At 38.0% G+C, this 18,712-nt stretch overlaps 1 protein-coding gene across 1 annotated transcript; it reads right to left on the bottom strand.

The window, feature by feature from the left end:
* Positions 1–2,082: 2,082 nt before the first annotated feature.
* Positions 2,083–6,734, bottom strand: LOC113357013 (MLO-like protein 9). The gene is made up of 15 exons (XM_026600269.1): positions 6,509–6,734; positions 5,958–6,015; positions 5,543–5,769; positions 4,975–5,091; positions 4,792–4,852; positions 4,579–4,667; positions 4,386–4,460; positions 4,199–4,287; positions 4,031–4,080; positions 3,874–3,914; positions 3,581–3,754; positions 3,294–3,329; positions 3,043–3,110; positions 2,884–2,944; positions 2,083–2,658 (listed from the first exon to the last, which is right to left on the bottom strand). Exons 1-15 carry the CDS (start codon positions 6,713–6,715, stop codon positions 2,278–2,280), a joined length of 1,734 nt encoding a protein of 577 aa, XP_026456054.1. The 5' UTR covers positions 6,716–6,734; the 3' UTR covers positions 2,083–2,277.
* Between the last annotated feature and the right edge of the window lie 11,978 nt (positions 6,735–18,712).

Here is an 18,712-nt window from a genome sequence, read left to right on the forward strand (position 1 = left end):
GGTAATACTGGTCTCTTTTTGTTGTTTCTTTGAAAGGAACGAATTTTTGGAGACCATGGTTTTCTTGGAGGGACTTTATTTTGGGTAAAGACATTGGAAGTAATTTTAGGTCACCCCATATCTAGTTATTTATTTAATACCTAATCTACCCTCTAATTAATTTTAGGTTATGATTAGTAAATGATTTAGTTAAAAATAATTAGTGAGATTAAATTAAAAAATGGGTTTATTATTAGTTGAGTAGAATTATTGAGAGAGTAGAGTTAGAAAAGATGAAGGAGAAAAACATGGAAAATATTTTTTTTTCCAATTCACTAAGTATGAGTATTTAAATGATGAAAACTCATCTGATTCTTCATCTCCATCCTCTCCTAGAATATTTGTTAATCTTCAAAATGATCCGGATTTGAACTGGATTTTGAACAGTTCGGTTACTTTATATGAAGAACAAGTAACCGAACTCATCTGAAGCTGTAGTTCGGTTGCCCCGTGAGATGAACAAGTAACCGAACTCATCTGAAAGTGTAGTTCGGTTACTTGTTCCAAACACGTAGGTTACCGAACTCTCAAATAATAGAATTTCTAGGAGTTACAGCATTATGTTCGGTTGGTTCTCAACTATCCGAACTTTGGTGTACAAAGTTCGGTTGGTTCGCAAACTGCATGCACTTTTGAACTAACCGAACTTTGCATAATATAAGAGTATATAAGTTTACAAAGTTCGGTTCTTTCGCAAACTTGAACCTAACAGCTAACCAACCGAACTCTGAGTTCGGTTTCTGCGATAAAATTGTGAAGTTATTGAACTTAACAAACAAAAAAAATGTGAAGTTCCAGCGTCTATTGGCTAAGTTCGGTTACTTTGTAGTTTTAAAAGTTTTTGCGAACAAAACCGAACTCTATTGGCTAAGTTCGGTTATTTTGGAACTCAACATAGTTGCCACAACAACACAGTTCGGTTAGACTGGATTTGTTTTTTTTCGGTTCTAAGGGTGGAGTTCGGTTACTTTGTAGTTTTAAAATTTTTTGCGAAACAACCGAACAGAAAGTTCGGTGACTTAGTTTTAAATCCAACAGAACCGAATTGTTCTTTGTGTTCTTCATTTTCAAGAAGTTCGGTTAGTAAACTAGGGTTTTTTGGAAAATCGGCTTAACCGAACATCGCTCTGTAACTCCTATTAAAACCCTATTTTGATGATTTCTATTCGATTGAAGCAATCAAAATCAAATTAAAGTGAAGGGTTTGTTGGAAAATACCTCCGGAGTGGTCCCATGGTAGAATCAGGTTGCGGCTGGCGTCTTTTATGCTCGAAAAAATTATTATGTAACCGAACTTAATTGTGATTGCATTGATGTTGTTACATTTCTTAAATAGGCGGTGGCGGTGGTGGTGGGAGGAGGTGGTGGTGGTAATCGGTGGTTGGTGGTGGTGATAATCGGAGGTGGTGGTGGTGGTAATCGGCGGTGGTGGGCGGTGGTGGTGGTGGTAATCGGTGGTTGGTGGTGGTGATAATCGGAGGTGGTGGTGGTGGTAATCGGTGGCTGGTGGTGGTGATAATCGGAGGTGGTGGTGGTGGTGGGCGGTGATGGTGGGAGGAGGTGGTGGTTATATATGAAGGTGGTTATTAGGTTGGTTTTAAATTAAATTAGGTTAAGGGTAGATTAGTCATTTCAACGTTTTAGAACACCCTTTATCACTATAAGGAAGATGGCCTAATAAAACCATGGTCCCCTCAAAAAAATCATGGTCCCAAAAAAATCATTCTTTGAAAGACCTCCGAGTCTCTGAACTCTCCCAGCCAGCCCAGATAACCTTTAACGGATGTAAACCTTTCGGCCTGCAACGGATGTAAGCCTTTCAGCCTGCAAACAGAATTACTTGTGCTAGTTTCATATTACCTCCGTTTCAGCATTTTATTTACGTTTGCCTTAAAATAGGCTAAATTGAAAAAGTGTATCACTTTTCCTGAAACAGATGGAGTATCTTTTACTCAATTTTGAGGTGCTAGTGTGGAAAACAAACCATGTTCCATTTTGGTTAACTAAAAGTTGCAACTCAGAAGGACAAAATTATGAAAACTATGCACACAAAAAATGCTGGTGTTCTAGGAACAGAACACATGATTAATAATTAATCACATTTATACAAGTTGGAAATTTTCCTGGAATCAAATATTTGGGTACAGTAAAAATCAATGGAGCACCCAGAAAATCAGACAGTTTAAAACTCTCATTGCAAGTACCGCAATGAAGAGAAAATACTAAAATTTACTGTTATCATCTTAATGCGGGTTTAACGAATGAGAAATCGTCTTCATTACGAGTATGTTCTTCTATTATTTCAGACTCTAACTCCACATCGCCTCGTTCCATGTTAGCAATAAGAGTGGCCGTTGCTGATTCTGGTGAATGGTCAGTTTCCATGTCTGACAGCTCAGTGTCAGAGTATGCCTTATTAGACAACGAAGACATAAATGAGCGTGTTGAATAACCAGTTGTCTTAAACCGGTGAAGTGGGTGTGAAGGGGTACTTGTCACTGATGGACCAGTGCTCCTAGCAGACTTTCCTACATTCTTCTTTTTTGCAGCTGCCCGCCATTTCATAATCGCTTTTGACATTTGTTCATCAAAGATTGATTTCTTCATTGTCGAACCCATCTGCAAATTCCAACAGTAATTCATTAATCTTTCAGCTCAGCAGGGCCAACACCCTCCTGGAAGATCTGCAGCACAGGCTGACTGGGCCAGGCCAGGTAGTCAAATCAAACAGGTCTAGGTCCCAGAAACGTAGTGGCCAACCTTGAGCCTACAGGCTGAAGTGCCAACGCTAATTTCATACTAAGTCAAGTAAAACTTAAGATTAAGTATAGCAACTGATATTACCTGAGTTACCAAGGCATAGAGTGGAAGTGTAACGTAGCTGCACAGAAGTTGTACTGCCACCCTGTACCACCAAAACAAAAATATTTAATCCAAGACGTTCACACCAACTTTGGTAGGAAGTTTGAATTGGAAAGAAGATGGTCGTGGGGAGAGTCTCACCCAAGAGCAATTCTTATAATTATAAGTGTGAAATTTTGATGGAAGCAAGATTTCAACCCAAATTCAAACTGCACAAAGAGAACATATTGAATTAAGCTAGGCTTAAATGCGAGTCATCCAAAAGTTCAACTAGAAAACGAAGTTCTATTTAAATAATCATATTCCCCTACAATTAATACAGGAAAAAAAAACAAAGAGTCATCTAGAAGCTAAACATCAGTGAAATGGAATAATAAAGAAGAGTGCAATACCCATATCCAAAAGAAGTATGTTAACTGGAACGCATTCTGCAAAATACAAGGCAATAAGCAAAGTCAGGATACATGGACTCATAGGAAAAATGATAGCGAACTGTATGCTTTAGCTTCGAGATTTTTACGGAGTATAAGTCTAACACGTCTTTCTTGTGGAACCCATGTGTAGAAAATAACCATCACATATTCAACAAAGTTTATTGGACGACTTAAGTCCTATGCTTTCACTGAAATTGCTAGTAAAAAATTATAAAAGATGAAGACTTTTCAGATAAATTAACTACCTGAAACAGAGTGAAATGGATAAGATAGAGGACCAACTGAGGCCTGGAAAACCAGAAATGTTTATCACTGACTTGGACAAGAGGAATTCCTTGAACCACTGCATACCTTTCAGTGATTTCAAGAGCCATTTTTGTAATTATAGCTTGAAGCTTCCTTCCAACTGCTAAGATAATCTGCAAATAGAAATCACTGTCACATTTTTTTTTCTTACTCGAAAGAGATTAGTACAGACAAAAAAACAAAAAAATGACTGGTAAAATGTGACTTTTTTCTACCACCGGGTGTTACTTACCAGTAAAGGAATGATGGATGCCCAAAACAATGTCTGCCATCCTGAAAAGAGAGACAATATTGTACAAAGACGTCTTGAATTAGATTTGTGGCTAGGTATTTTTTTTCCTTATTTCTAACTGAAAGGTACTTAACATCGTAATAAAATGAAAACTCGCCGCTAACATTGAGAAGCAAAAAGATAACAAGTGTACCCCATAAAACAGGACTGCAAAACATCATGAAGAAATTAGGCTAAAAGGGTGTAGTAATATGGGGTGGCAAAGAACCAGTTGGCTACAACCAGTTTTATAAGAAATTTATTTCATTGAGTTAAAGATACACACCTAATTCCCACAACCACCTTGAAATCATCTTCCAATGACCTTTTAATATATTTTTGAAAGTCAAATGTACTTCCAGAAGCTAAATGAACCTACAAACATCAAAAATGATAATTAGATTACAACATAGATGCAGCAAAAATATAAGTATAAAAATAACAAAAATTAAAAGTAAAGCAGATTTACTCACACTGATAAATCCATGACGCAAGGTCAAGTAGTCAGCCTTGCGAACTGATCTGAAAAATTGTCTAAAGAAGCAAGCCTGCAAAGGTTAATAGTTTGGTAAGGCATTTATGAGACCGCAATGCAAATTGATTAGCATTTGGAGAAGGAAATGTGAATTCTTAATGGTCTATGGGTGGGGTCAGAAATCTCCTTACAAAGTAAAAGATGACAGGAATCCTATTCCACCATCTGGAATGAATTCTCACGAAAGATGTCTCGTGTGTAAGCCTGAATCTTGAAGGGTCTGCAAGTACAGTACTAACAAGCTTAGTGTTACATGAAACTCAATGGCGACCACATGATGACAAAAAGAAAAAGATTGGTGTTCCACGTCAAGATAGTTTGAATTGAAAAACAGCAGAAAATACCATTTGAGAATTCATAGTCGTGCGATGAAGTTTCTTTCTCCCATTCCTTCCATCCACGAATCTGCAGAAAACAACTACATAAGTGAACAACAAAATACAGTCCACTAAGAGAAATTTCAAATTTGTAGTACTGAAGACAGCAAGATGCAAACAAATGATGAGGGTGCATCATATTTGACCTACCTTTAATCTTCCGAGCCCCATCGTCGTAGCACTATATGCTACATGAAAGACTGCTAAAAAGAATATGAAAATGTGAAGTTGATGTATTCCATGTTCAGAAATTAGTGGCTCGAACCCCTGCTTAGGTGAAATAAAATCGTCATTATTAGGAAGTAATCACGATCAAATATAAGTTGTGTAAACTATAAACTACTCGAGAACAGTCTAAACTATAGAACCTCTTCGGAGAGGTGCTCCAAAAGAAGTTCACTGAGGATGTTAGGTAGAAAAAATAACCAATCCATGAAGCACACTAGATGCCTGAGAAGTAGCAACAAGAAATTCTGAGATGGCATGATCCTCAGAATAGGGGTCATGTTTACAAATTCAGGACTAGAATAGCATTACCAAATATTATGAGAAAGTGATTTCATGGTTCTTAAACGCAATTGTAAATGATTGTAGGGATATAGATACAATCCTTTAGGTGATACAAGTTGAGTAAAATAATGCCCCCTCGTCTGAACTATAAAAGAAAAAAAATGAGGTGAGCACCAATGGTGTATAACATCAATCAGACCACACTTACAGGATTGCATTTGAAAACTTCTCCACCCCCAGCCCCAGCAGCTAAAATCCTGCGAGCAACCCATAGGAGTCTCCGATGCTCCTCTTTTTTATCATCGTCTTTCTCTTCAACGTGCCTAGCAGGGCATGGCAACATTGTTTCTGCAGCCTTCAAGGGAATACATATTCTAGCAATATAGCCCTGCCCAAACGTGAGGAGTAAGGAAATGAAACCTAAAACCATCAACTCTGCAACAAACAAAATTCACAAATGACAACAGTTACAAATTAATCATCAAGTGAAAAAATAAAACGAAATCACAAAAAAGTGCTGCAACTGAGAACCAAATTTGTCATCCAGTGAACACACGAAAGGCATCACAATGGTTTTCCCTGAATATATTGCTACAACTGAGAATCAAAATTTATATTCTCACCGCATTTAACCTTCTCAAGAGCCTCAAAGAGGGCCTTCTTATGCCTTTCCGTAAACCACTGAAACCAAGAGAAGTAAAGTTATTTATCACAGTAAGGAATTCATAAATGGAGAACTGAAAGGGAAAAAACACCAGCCCCCAAACTCAAACTAGTCTATTCAAGAGCTGAACCCCAGTTGGTAAGAGAGAAATCAATAGACACAGAACCCTGAGGAATACACCTCTTAAATTTTAAAGTTTGCAGTCTTAAGGCCAACAAACTGAACATATTTATCATAATTTAGAAGCAGAAATGAAGAAAATCCTTGCTTTTAACAAAAATGAAAAAGGAAAAGGAACTGTTCATCAAATTTGTATAAACCCATCATCCTTATTCTACAAAAACCCATCATCAAATCAACAATTGAACAAGCAAAAAAACAACTTAGAAAAAAATTCTTCGAATCAAAAACCATAAAAAATTAAAAGTTTCAACTACGCCCCACTCCACCCAAAAACAAAACTGAAACTAATTAATGTACAAACAAGAAGAAACTGTCATCTTTACTTACTTTTCCAAGCCGATGTAAAACTTTTTCTAACGAAATTGAGATTATAAGAATAATAGCAACAACAGTAGCAACAGCCCATGTTGGTGTTTGATCAAGCTCTCTTGACTGAGAATTAGCAGCTACAGCCATGATATGAGGATTACAACAAACAGACAAAATCAAAATCTTCAGAACTAAACCCTCAGTAACACTGACATCCAACTCCATGGCCAGTTTCTCTTGCTTATAAACCTTCTTTTTTTTTTCAATGCCAACAATAAAGAAGAAGGAAACATTTATTCAAAAAGATCCTCGCGTTTTTAGGGGCCACTCAAAAGGATTTAGGGGCCAACAATAAAATAAAAAAGGTCATTCAAAGGGAAAATGTAACCAGCCCTTATCTCGCGTAATTCGTAATGGTAAAATTACTCTTATATATTCGGAGGATATGATAACATTTTTATTCTCCAATTGCAATCGGAAGCCAAAATATTACCCAGATTTTCGATTGTAGTCGGTGCAGTATTAGAATGATTTATGTTTCATTTTTTTCATTTCTTTTTCATTTTTGAGTTGTTAGAGTTATAGAGAAGAAGGTGAAGGAAAAAAGGGAAAACCCATTTTATCACTACAAAAATGGATGGATATGAAGAAGAAGAAGGTGAGAATCATGGCGAAGAACAAAATGTTGAGGGTTCACGACCGTTTAGAGAAGACGATTTGGGGTATATGTTGAATGATCCAAACTTTTGTGGAGAGGAAAACCTAGACGACCCTTTCATGGAAGAAAATGGAGAATCGCCTGATATTGAAGCTAGTGATGCATGTAAAACACGGGTATTGTGTTAAGAAACTCAAATACTCGATTTGCATGCGTTTGTGTGCTTTTGTAAACAAGAAAAACCGATTATTGCATGCATTGAATGCCATGAACTACCCAGATTCGGTAGATAATTTCTCGAATAAACTTACGAATATAACATACTGAGTACCAAATATGTATATTCGGTAGTTCCAAGATAGTAGTTTACTGCCGAATATGAGAAAAAAACTCAAACTGGTTTTCCAAAAAAATCTACATTCGGTAGTTATGTAGAGTTATTTACCCCCGAATGGCCCCAAAAACGAATTCCTCAAAAAATTTCAAAACTCGGTATTCTTATCCTTTACAATCGGTAATAGTTTAACATTATTTGACTGCCGAATATAACAGTGGCCTCAAAATAAAATTTCCGAAAACTTGAAAATCGGATGTTTATCGATTAAATTTATCTCCCGGTTATTTATATTCGGCTGTTTTACTATATATTTTAGCTTCCGATTATATCATTTTTTGCACTCAGTAAACTGTGTACATTCATTTGCATAAATCGGGTGTTTTGGGTAACCGATAGGATTCCGAATATAGTATATTCGGCAGTTTGACTTATTTAATAACCTCCGATTATTGTATAATAATTCGTTGCTTTCATATGCGGGCCGTTAAAGAGTTTGTTGATGATTTCTATTTGAGGCCCGACACTTCCCTATACTATGCAAACGATTTGGTATACTCATTACTACTTCTTTTTTTTTCAAAATTTATATGTTAAATGGTTATGCTTATTAGATTTGTTTTGTTTTATGCACGTTTAGACATTTGGAAGTAAGAAGGAGGCAAAGGAATGGCTTATGAACAAGGCAAAAGATAACATGTACGTGGTAGTTCAAAATAATCATGTTAGTGACACTCGATTTGAAATGATTTGTGAGCGAGGTGGGACGCGAAAGAGTCGCGAGGGAAAGAATAGTAAGTACGTACGGAAGAAGAATAGGAAATACCGAAGCAATACCAAGAAGATAGGATGCCCATTTAAGATTGTCTTCTATAAGCCCGATGGTATTAAAGGTAAAGAGTATAAAATATATAAAGTTGATAACGGTTGTCACAACCATGATGATCCGTTGGATTTAATTGGACATGTAATGGTTGCCAAGTTAAAACCACATCAAATGCAGACGGTGAGGTCTATGCGGATCCAAAAAGCGAGTGCGATCTTAAGTAAAATAAAGGCGGACGACCCCGGCAACTTGTCTTCTTTGTCTACAATTAAGTCGGCCCTACCTACGATCAAAAGGACTGAATGGGATGGTAGAACGGTCATGCAACAATCGGAGTGGTTAGCGGAGTTACACGGCTACACCTTGAGAAAGGAAGAAAAGGATGGTATAGTGGTTCGTATTTTCTTGGCACATCCCGAAATGATCCAATTGACTCAATGTTTTCATCAAATTTTGTTGATAGATGTTACTTATAAGACAAACAAGTATAACATGCCGTTGTTGAACATTGCTTGCCATACTTCGGACAAAAACACGTTTACGATTGCATGGGGTTTAATGGATCATGAGAACAATGTGAGTTTCATTTGGATGTTGGAGACGTTGAGATCCATTTATAACGGTGATAATTTTCCAAGGGTTATTATAACGGATAACGATCAAGACTTAATGCATGCAATAGCGGTAATGTTTCCGGAAGCTCAAAACTTGCAATGTACATGGCACATTCAATGCAATCTCAAAACCAATTGCCATCATCATTTCCAAGCTAAAAGACCAAGGAAGGGTACCAAGAGGTCAAAGGAAGAGGATGAGCGCATTAGTAAATTAACCGTGGAAGAACGTAAGGAAGAGGATAGGTTATTTGAAGAAAAGTGGAAGGAGGATGGAATTATTTGGAAAATGTTCATGAAAGCATGGGACAAAATCGTTTGGTCGATGACCGAGGAAATTTACGAATGTAAATTGAAGAAATTTAAGGATGAATACGGCACGGACTACCCAAAACCGGTTGAGTATTGTAAAAAACAATGGTTAACGATTAAGGAGAGATTTGTGTTTGCATGGACATATGAATATCGTAACTTCAAGAACGAGGCGACAAGCATTGCGGAGGGGTCTCATGGTCGACTAAAGAAAATACTAATTGGTAGTCAAAATGGAGTTGTGTCGATCCAAGAAGCAATCCATGAATTCACCAATCGTGATCTCGTAAAGATTAGGAAATGTATGCAATTTAGTGTACACCAATTCCCGATGGAACATATTAAGGAAAAATTGCTTCTAAGGGGAGTTGTTCATAAAGTTTCAAGATGGGCAATAAATCGCATGATGAAACAATTGAAGTTATATAAAACTTATGATGACGAGAATACGGTTTGTGTTTGCAAGAATACGGTTGTACTCGGTGCACAATTTTATAACATGGTGCACCCTTGAAGAAACATGGGATGGTTCATAATTGTGGCGTGGCTTCTTGTACTTACCAACAAAAGGACCCAATGAAACGTTAATCCAAAATATACGATCGTCCTGTTGTTCTTTGGGTAGATCTTTCACAATGTAATAATTTTTTATCCATTCGGTCTCTTCCTCAACTTGTTTTAATCTTTCTCTTTGATGGAATTGTTCTTGACCTCGCTTCTTATCCTTGATTTCCTCTTCCTCCTCCTTCGTTGCCACTAACGATGGTTTAATTTTTTTGGGTTGTTTGTTTCTTTTTTGTATTTCTTCTTCCATTGCTGCAATTGATGTAGTTGTTCGCTTGCATCTTCGAAGTATGTTGTCGATTGATGATGGACTTGCCATTGAAAAGGTTTTTCATTCTGATTTTTTACTCAATAATAACTGAGAGGGGTTACCCTCCTTATACAGATTAGAGTTCCAACGGCTCTAATTTTTGAAAATATGGCCGTTGAGGTTTCTGAAAATATGGCCGTTGAGGTTTCGTATCAATGATGCACTACAATCGATTGCTAACGATACACGTATTTCCTCCGAATAGGACATTCGGTAGCGAACTTAAATTTTTATCTACCGATTAGGTTGGTATTTCTAAACACGACTATATTATTCGTAGGATAATTTTTTTTTGTAAAGTCCCGAATGTACGATGGCCCAAAAATCAGAATTTGGGAAAATGATATTTTTCAAATTTTGAACTTGCAATAATCGGAAGTCAACTCAGTTACCCAAACTTCCGAATATGGGTTGTCTAACCTTCTATATTGGCCCTTGGAACCACCTAGAGCCATGGCATGGTTTGTTTTGAACTTGTAATATTCGGAGGATAATTTTTTTTTGTAAAGTCCCGAATGTACGATGGCCCAAAAATCAGAACTTGGGAAAAACTGATACTTTTCAAATTTTGAACTTGCAATAATCGGAAGTCAACTCAGTTACCCAAACTTCCGAATATGGGTTGTCTAACCTTCTATATTGGACCTTGGAACCACCTAGAGCCATGGCATGGTTTGTTTTGAACTTGTAATATTCGGAGGATAATTTTTTTTTGTAAAGTACCGAATGTACGATGGCCCAAAAATCAGAATTTGGGAAAAACTGATACTTTTCAAATTTTGAACTTGCAATAATCGGAAATCAACTCAGTTACCCAAACTTCTGAATATGGGTTGTCTAACCTTCTATATTGGCCCTTGGAACCACCTAGAGCCATGGCATGGTTTGTTTTGAACTTGTAATATTCGGAGGATAATTTTTTTTTGTAAAGTCCCGAATGTACGATGGCCCAAAAATCATAATTTGGGAAAAACTGATACTTTTCAAATTTTGAACTTGCAATAATCGGAAGTCAACTCAGTTACCCAAACTTCCGAATATGGGTTGTCTAACCTTCTATATTGGCCCTTGGAACCACCTAGAGCCATGGCATGGTTTGTTTTGAACTTGTAATATTCGTAGGATAATTTTTTTTTGTAAAGTCCCGAATGTACGATGGCCCAAAAATCAGAATTTGGGAAAACCTGATACTTTTCAATTTTGAACTTGCAATAATCGGAAGTCAACACAACACAAATCATTTTCATTTATCTGCTCTTCTTTACTTTACGACCGTGACTACCTCCCAGTCCTGCACGACCACGGGTTTGAGCACCTTCAGTTGGAGCAGCTTCAGTTGGAGCAGCTTCAGTTGGAGCAGCTTCAGTTGGAGCACCTTCAGCGCTCGATGAAGCTCGAGTTCTTTTACCCGTCTTTGATACTGCCACCTTGGGGGATGCCTCTTCGTGACTTTCTCCCCAAACTGGGCAGCATAATCTTCGTTATCCATATTATCAACTAGGTCTCTAGCCTCTTTGATCTTCTCAGCTGGCATGGGATCTCCGCTCTTCAGGCATGCAGTTAACATTTTGGAAACACGCTTGAACCTATTCACCTGTTTTTTATACGTAATGACATAACATCAAACGGTAATTACCTAAGATTTATAGGAACAATATAAAATGAACAAAAATATAAGAACACGCACCAGTCTATCATAACCAGCTGGTTTGTCTTTGATGATACAATTATAACTTGAACCCGCCGCAGTAGTGTTGGATTTGATTTCACGGATAACCAAAGGATGTGATACGTTGTTATACCAACTCATATAGCCTGGAGAATTTTCATCACCTCGGGTGGTTCGTCTACCAGTGTTGATAATGAAGTCATTCCTCTTATCCCAGTTATCAAGAACAGTAGGTGGGCCTGTGTGAACAATCGTGAGATTTTCACCACTAGAAGAGCACAACTCCAACTCCAATTTGTAGTAATCCCCCATTTCCTCCACAGGTTGATGTTGTATATACCCGTGTTGTCACATCACCCTAGAGGGGTTATACATCACATATCCTGTGGGGTGCCACAATGGTCCAAAATAAAGGGACAAGTCCGACTGAACATTTATATGCCCACTGGATCGATCTTCCTTGTATGGATCAAAGCATACGTCCGAGGCCTTCAATTGGTCCAAAATTTCCCTCATGCGAATCAACTGCTGCTCTTTTGTCCTTGAACGGTTGTCTTCAAATATACACTTTGTTCCTCTAGGAGTACCTTTGCACCACCCCGGGTTCTCTCCGGCCAACTTCAGGATAGGGAAGTGGTCATAGATCCATGCCTATATACATAAGAAACCAAGTTTTAGTAAATAGATTGTGTATATTCGGTAGTAATTTCCAAACATTATTTCCGATTATATATAATCGGAAATAAAACTAAGTACCTATCCACCGAATAACCAACATTCGGAAATAGATATGGATCATTTCCTAACGAATATGCGTCATTTGGAGTTCATAACCTTTTTTGGCCTGTATATTCGGTTCTAATATCAAAAGAATATTTCCGATTATATATAATCGGAAAACAAAATAAGTACCTAGCCACCGAATAACCAACATTCGGAAAAAGAGATGGATCATTTCCTACCGAATATGCGTCATTTGGAGTTCAGTAACCTATAATACTTTGGCCTATATATTCGGCAGTAACTCCCCAAGACTAAACTCCGATTATAAACAATCGGAAGTAAAACTAAGTAACATGTTCCCGAATAACCTACATTCGGAAGTTAACAATGTAGATATCCTACCGAATATGCATAGTTTGGAGTTATGAATATGCATCATATGTATTGTCTACCGAATAACTATAGAGTGAGTTATATAGTTAAAGAAAAAACCTGCAATAGAGCCACGTTCCCGGCAACTTGGCAGGTTCCTAGCCTCGAAGCCTTTCTCAACTCTTCCATCAAGAATGCTAGGCATGCCGTGCCCCAAGAATAGTCACCGACTTCATGGAGAGGATCCAAAAGTTGTATAAGGTTGGCGTCGATCCGGTTGCCAGAAGTATTGGGGAATATGACACATCCCAATACACAAAGGAGATATGCGGTGGCAGCGTGGTTCACTTGCTCATCAGTTAACGTTCCATTCTTTTCCTTCTCCAAGGTGCCTCGGAACATATTCATCAAAGCTGTAATGTTGATCTGTCTTGTTTGTAACTTGCATGCCCTCCTAAACTCTGCTGTTGTTGTCTCTTCATCCCAACCTAAGCACTTTTTAGTTAGAGCATAAAGTTGTGCCCAACTTAACTGCTTTGTGTAGTTAAACTTCACAGTTGCCTTGGTCGGGAAGGTTAAGAATCTGCACAACATCATCCGGGGTAATCGTCATCTCCCCAAACGGCATATGGAAAGTATCGGTCTCAGGATACATTCTCTCCACGAACGCCGATATGGCCACACGATCATGTTCCAACAATGAATTCTCGGCGGCATTAGCTAACCCCGAGTTGGCAACAATTGACTTGAACCTTTCACATTCACCGGATAAAGGCCACGCAAGCATTTTTGTTGGTGCGGCGGTAGGTTTGAGTAGACGGACCATCTTGATGATCCTATTAAAGTACATAAAAAAATCCTTAATACAAATATTACGATATAACACATAGACAATACATTAATAAAAAATAGTAATTTTATTACCTCGGTTTCGTATATTTCTCTGGCCCATGAGTCTTTGTATCCAAATAGCAATTTTCCTCCATCCGCCGGTAGCCCAAGGATTGTGCCTGCTGGAATACCCTTCTTCTTCAAGTGCTGAGGGACAAGATGTGATGCTTTCTTAGCAATATCCTTCTTTACACCATCTTTTCCTTTTTTGGCTTTTTGGGTACCACTTGGTTGTCCTTCTTCTTCTACTCTTGGCACTGGATCAACTGGTTCAATTTCATGGTGGGGTGTAACTTGTGGAGCAGTTGGTTCTGCACTTTGTTGAGCGGCTTGTTCAACACTTGGTTGCACCCCTTGTTCACTGCCTTGTTGTTCTACACTTTGTTCAGCACTTGGTTGCACTCCTTGTTGACTGCTTTGTTCTTGTAAGCTTTGTTGAGCACTTGAATTATCTTTGGCACTCCTTTCCCTCCTAGCACTAGCTGTCACTTTCTTCCTCCTTTCTCGACTTTGTCTAAACAACAAAGAAAGGAACAATATTTACAAACTATACAATCGGAAGACAAAGTATGGAAATATAACCCGAATGTACACATTCGGACGTAAGAAGACACATATTGTTCCCGAATACAAAACAATCGAAAGCTAACTAAACATATTTACAACCAAATATGCATCAATTGGAGTTCAGAAGCTCTAAATTTTTCATCCTACACAATCGGAAGACAAAGTACACAACTATAACCCGAATGAACAAATTTGGAAGTAAGAAGACACATATTTTTCCCGAATGAAAAACAATCGGAATATAACTAAACATGTTTACAACCGAATATTCATCAACTGGAGTTCAGAAACTCTAAAATTTTATCCTACACAATCGGAGGTATAAAACATTATATTGTCTTCCGAATAAATACTGGCCCCAAAATGGGATTTTTCCTATATCAGAAATTTTGAGATTTTTTCAATATATATATATATATATTCGGTAGTGAGTGTACTTCCGAATACTGTGTTTCTACTTAAATATATTCGGGAGCCAAAAAATTCATTAAACTACCGATTATTACCAGTTTGTATCCAGGAAGATATGGCCAACAATATTTGGCCGATAACCATCAAATATTCCTCCCGAATACTGTCGATGTTCTTGAGAAATGAAGAACACGACTACATTCGGAAGTAAATAAGCATGAATATCGCCCGAATCTGGATAAATAACCGAAAACCCTTGAAATATTTTTTCTCGATTCGTCGAATTAAAGCGAAATAAACCCCAAAAATGATAGATTCTTACCTAACTGGGGCCATTTGAAGTTGACGAAGTGTTTGACTATCGGAATTGCCACCACCGACTACATCGACGGGTACTTCTTCTTCGCGTTTTTCGCGTTCTTCTTCATTTGCAGCAACAATGTCTTTATTTCTTGCTAAAATCCCAATCTTTGGATCGATACCCCGAGGAACGTTTTTGGTTCTAGGTCTTTGGGTTTCATTTCCCTTATCCATTGTTTTATAAATGAATCGATGATTTTTCGATTTTACGATTCGCGACGATGTTTCGGTTGAACACAAGAACGAGGGAAATTTTTTTTTCTTCCACAATCGGAAGATAATATGAAACTGGAAGAAGAAGAGTTGAAATGAGTAGAATTTTTTTTGATTTGGTTTTTATACAGTTTTACCAGAAGGGCATTTATGTAACTTCAATATCATATAGGATACCCCTTAACTAGAGTCTTTGGCTGGGTATAAATTGATGGCCCATAAATCCTTTCAGGTGGCCCCTAAAAACGCGAGTAAAAAAAAAACTTCCATTTTGTACAAAAACAACAACACTCAATTGTCTAGAAAGTCTGTAGATTAGGACAATAAATTACTGCTATTATCCGTTGTCGTCATTAGTCAATCTCTCGCCATCCCTTTCTAGAGTCATGATTTTTCCTGGCCATTCGATATTTAAACACATGGGTCAAACAAATGCACGTAGGAAAGCGTCAATCATGGTGGACTATTTAGGTTTTCTACTTTTTTTTTTACATTGACGACTGTGGTCAAACGGGGATCAAAGTGTATTCTGGTAGGCGTAGTATCTTACTATGACATGTCCCAACAGTTAAGCGCCACAGTAGCGCATTACTGTGAATGTAGCCTGCCAGATGGAGCTGCACATGCCGACGATGTAGCGCCAACATGGCTGAGACAAGAAAGGCTACTTAACACATGCAACAACTATGAGATAGTGTTGCATATCCTTATTCAGAGTTAGCGCAGCTCAAGAAAGGAATAAAGGATGATATGCAAAGTCATGGAATGACTCTGGCATGGTCCTAAGATTTGGCCAAGGCTTGGACTATGCTGCTATGTATGTGCAACAATGGCGAGGCCAAACGCGCCATTGGTGATAACTGCTCGCCAAAAGAGATGTCAGTGATGCATATGAAGCATGAAGTTGAATTAAGCAAGTTAAGACTCAGTTGGCATGATATATGGATGTTGGCATCCAAATGAGCCGAGTGCGTAGCGGAATGAATAAAGCGCAACCATTGTTGAATACTTGGCAGAAGTGCAAGTTGGATGAAGTGTGATCATTGTCGAGCACTTGGCGTAGGCCAATAGTGAGTGAAGCACAATCATTATCGAATATTTGCAGGGCCAAAGTTCAATGATGATTGTCGAACTTGGGTTCAAGTTGTCAGTTGCGAGCGTGTGTGCATCACACATATGCCAAAGTGAAAGAGCAAGTTAGAGACGGTTATAGAGTGGCTTTATAACCGAGTTTGGCATGTCCTAACCGTTTGACACATGTGTGGCGCCATTGTGCAATCCATCACCAAAGCTAGCAGTTAAAAAGTAAGTCAGGTGGTTAGGGAACTGCCCATGGACAGATGGCTGTTCATGGGGCGTGCAACAGAGTTGCATACGGATTGGACCTGGTTCTTGGCATTATAAATAGCCAGAGAACCCTTGTAAACGAGTTGTTCAATAGTTCGAGTGTTGAGGAACCACATTGCATTAGAGAGTGAGTTTGTTGTAGGCTTAGAGAATAAGCTTGTAAGTCCATTGGTTGGACTGATTTTGTAATCTTCCTCTTAAGGTAATAAAAGTGAGTTTGTTGGCTTATGTATTTGGCTTTGGTATTCTGTTGATTCGATAATACTCCCCCAAATTCTGTGAAGCATAAACATGGCAGGAACCTCTTTTTAGTATGGCTACATTGTTTGGTAGAGAAAATCTAAGTAATTCTTCCATTGCATACTCAAGGTAGAGTTGGATGTTTGCATTGGTACAAACTTATAAGGCTGAAATACGAGTGGGTGATAAGAGATCACTGAACCACTGTATTGCCGGCTTATACCTTCGCGAAAAATTGCTTGGAGCATTTGGAGGTGTGACACTTACGTTGGTAGGTCTTTTGTTTTGGGATGGCCGTATGGATAGATTTTTCGCTACGACATGAATTTTTTCACATCGAGGTCCGACCGTCCGAGACCTCGTGGTACTTTTTTTTAACTTGGATATATTCTGTCTCTACTCTCTTAGACCAGGAGAAAAGAAAAAGAGAACCGACCGACAACCCACTTTGCTCAGATCTGGTCCCAATGGGGCCGGAACTGAGCAGGATATTCACTCAATTTACTTGTTTTTATTTTGTTCTTTGCTTTTAGTTGTATTTTTCATGTTTTTCTCTTATCGTTTTTTTCTTTTTTTTTGATACTAAGAAAAAAAAATTCAGTTAACCATAATGGGTTACAAAAGGTCTATCCTCCTTTAGTGCGTTCGCTATAAAATTCAGAGGATTTGTCATTCATGTACTTGACAATTTTAAAACTCTAATATGCCTGTCGGCTGGTTTATCACATTTTCTACTGATAAACTTGCAGGACCTGCTTAACATAAGTTTGATGTCTAAAATAAAAGATTGATTCTCCCACGCGACCTTGTGATGATCTCCAATGACTGCTTGCATGTGCATCAAGTTCAAAACACACCAGCTGTATTCCTTCCTCTTGAGCCCATCTCATAGCTTGCAAGAGACCCCTACATTCCGCTTGTTCTGCATTCACATATTCATCTGCATAGATGCATCTTCCACGTTCAAATGAACCTGCAAAATTACACTTTATTAGTCCAATGCCTGTGTTATGAATGTTATGTTGTTTTTTATATGAAGCATCACAACAGAAAGAAAGGTAGGGGCAGTAGGAAGTTTCGAATGAGATGTATGTTATATGCTCTGTTGAACACTGATTGCTTTTTTGAGCCCCAATCTCATGGCTTTTCATATTCCTATGTTTAGCCATTGTGCACACTTTACAACCCCAACTGGATTAGGCCTTATATCTTGGAAAGTATGATTGCATCAATCCTTCCAAATTTTTCAAGTTGTATTAGCCATTTGAACTATCCAATCTTCAACTAATCCATTAATTTCATATGTGAACTAACTTTTAATCCATGTTGTGACATTGTTGCCATTGCGTTGTATGCTGTGAAGAGCACCTGGAACTGTAAGCCATACAGCCTTTGAGAAGATACACTCCATAAGTATATGACTTGTAGTTTCTATTTCCTGGTTGCAGGTTTTACATTCGTTTCCTTTATAATGCATAACTCTAGCCATTCTCTCGTTGGAAGGAACATTACCGGTTAGACATTTCCAAAGAATTTTTTTCACTTTGGGAAGTATATCAAGTCTCCACAGCTGCTTCCAAAATTTAGTTGCTTCTTCATTATAAGTTTATCTCGAATCGTTTGGTGAGATTTGTCCACTTTTTGGTAGTTTTGTCTCCTCCTTTCAAGAAGTTTCTCTCGATTTTAATGACCAATCTTGGTTACTTGCTTGGGTTTTTAGATTGCTAGTGGTGCTCTACATTGAAATTTTTTTTTCTCCGATGACGGAATTTTAACCCGGATCATCATCTTTGAATTATCTGGCGACGAGA

Source organism: Papaver somniferum, chromosome 3, assembly GCF_003573695.1.
Source record: "Papaver somniferum cultivar HN1 chromosome 3, ASM357369v1, whole genome shotgun sequence".
In the NCBI taxonomy this organism is placed as follows: Eukaryota; Viridiplantae; Streptophyta; class Magnoliopsida; order Ranunculales; family Papaveraceae; genus Papaver; species Papaver somniferum.

Excerpts from the sequence above, each read along its gene's own strand:
- LOC113357013 (XM_026600269.1), bottom strand. The coding sequence starts at position 6,715 with ATGGAGTTGGATGTCAGTGTTACTGAGGGTTTAGTTCTGAAGATTTTG. Across the intron at positions 3,915-4,030 it reads TTTGCTTCTCAATGTTAGCG|GATGGCAGACATTGTTTTGG; the intron begins GCGAGTTTTCAT and ends CTCTCTTTTCAG. Across the intron at positions 2,659-2,883 it reads TCTATGCCTTGGTAACTCAG|ATGGGTTCGACAATGAAGAA; the intron begins GTAATATCAGTT and ends TGGAATTTGCAG.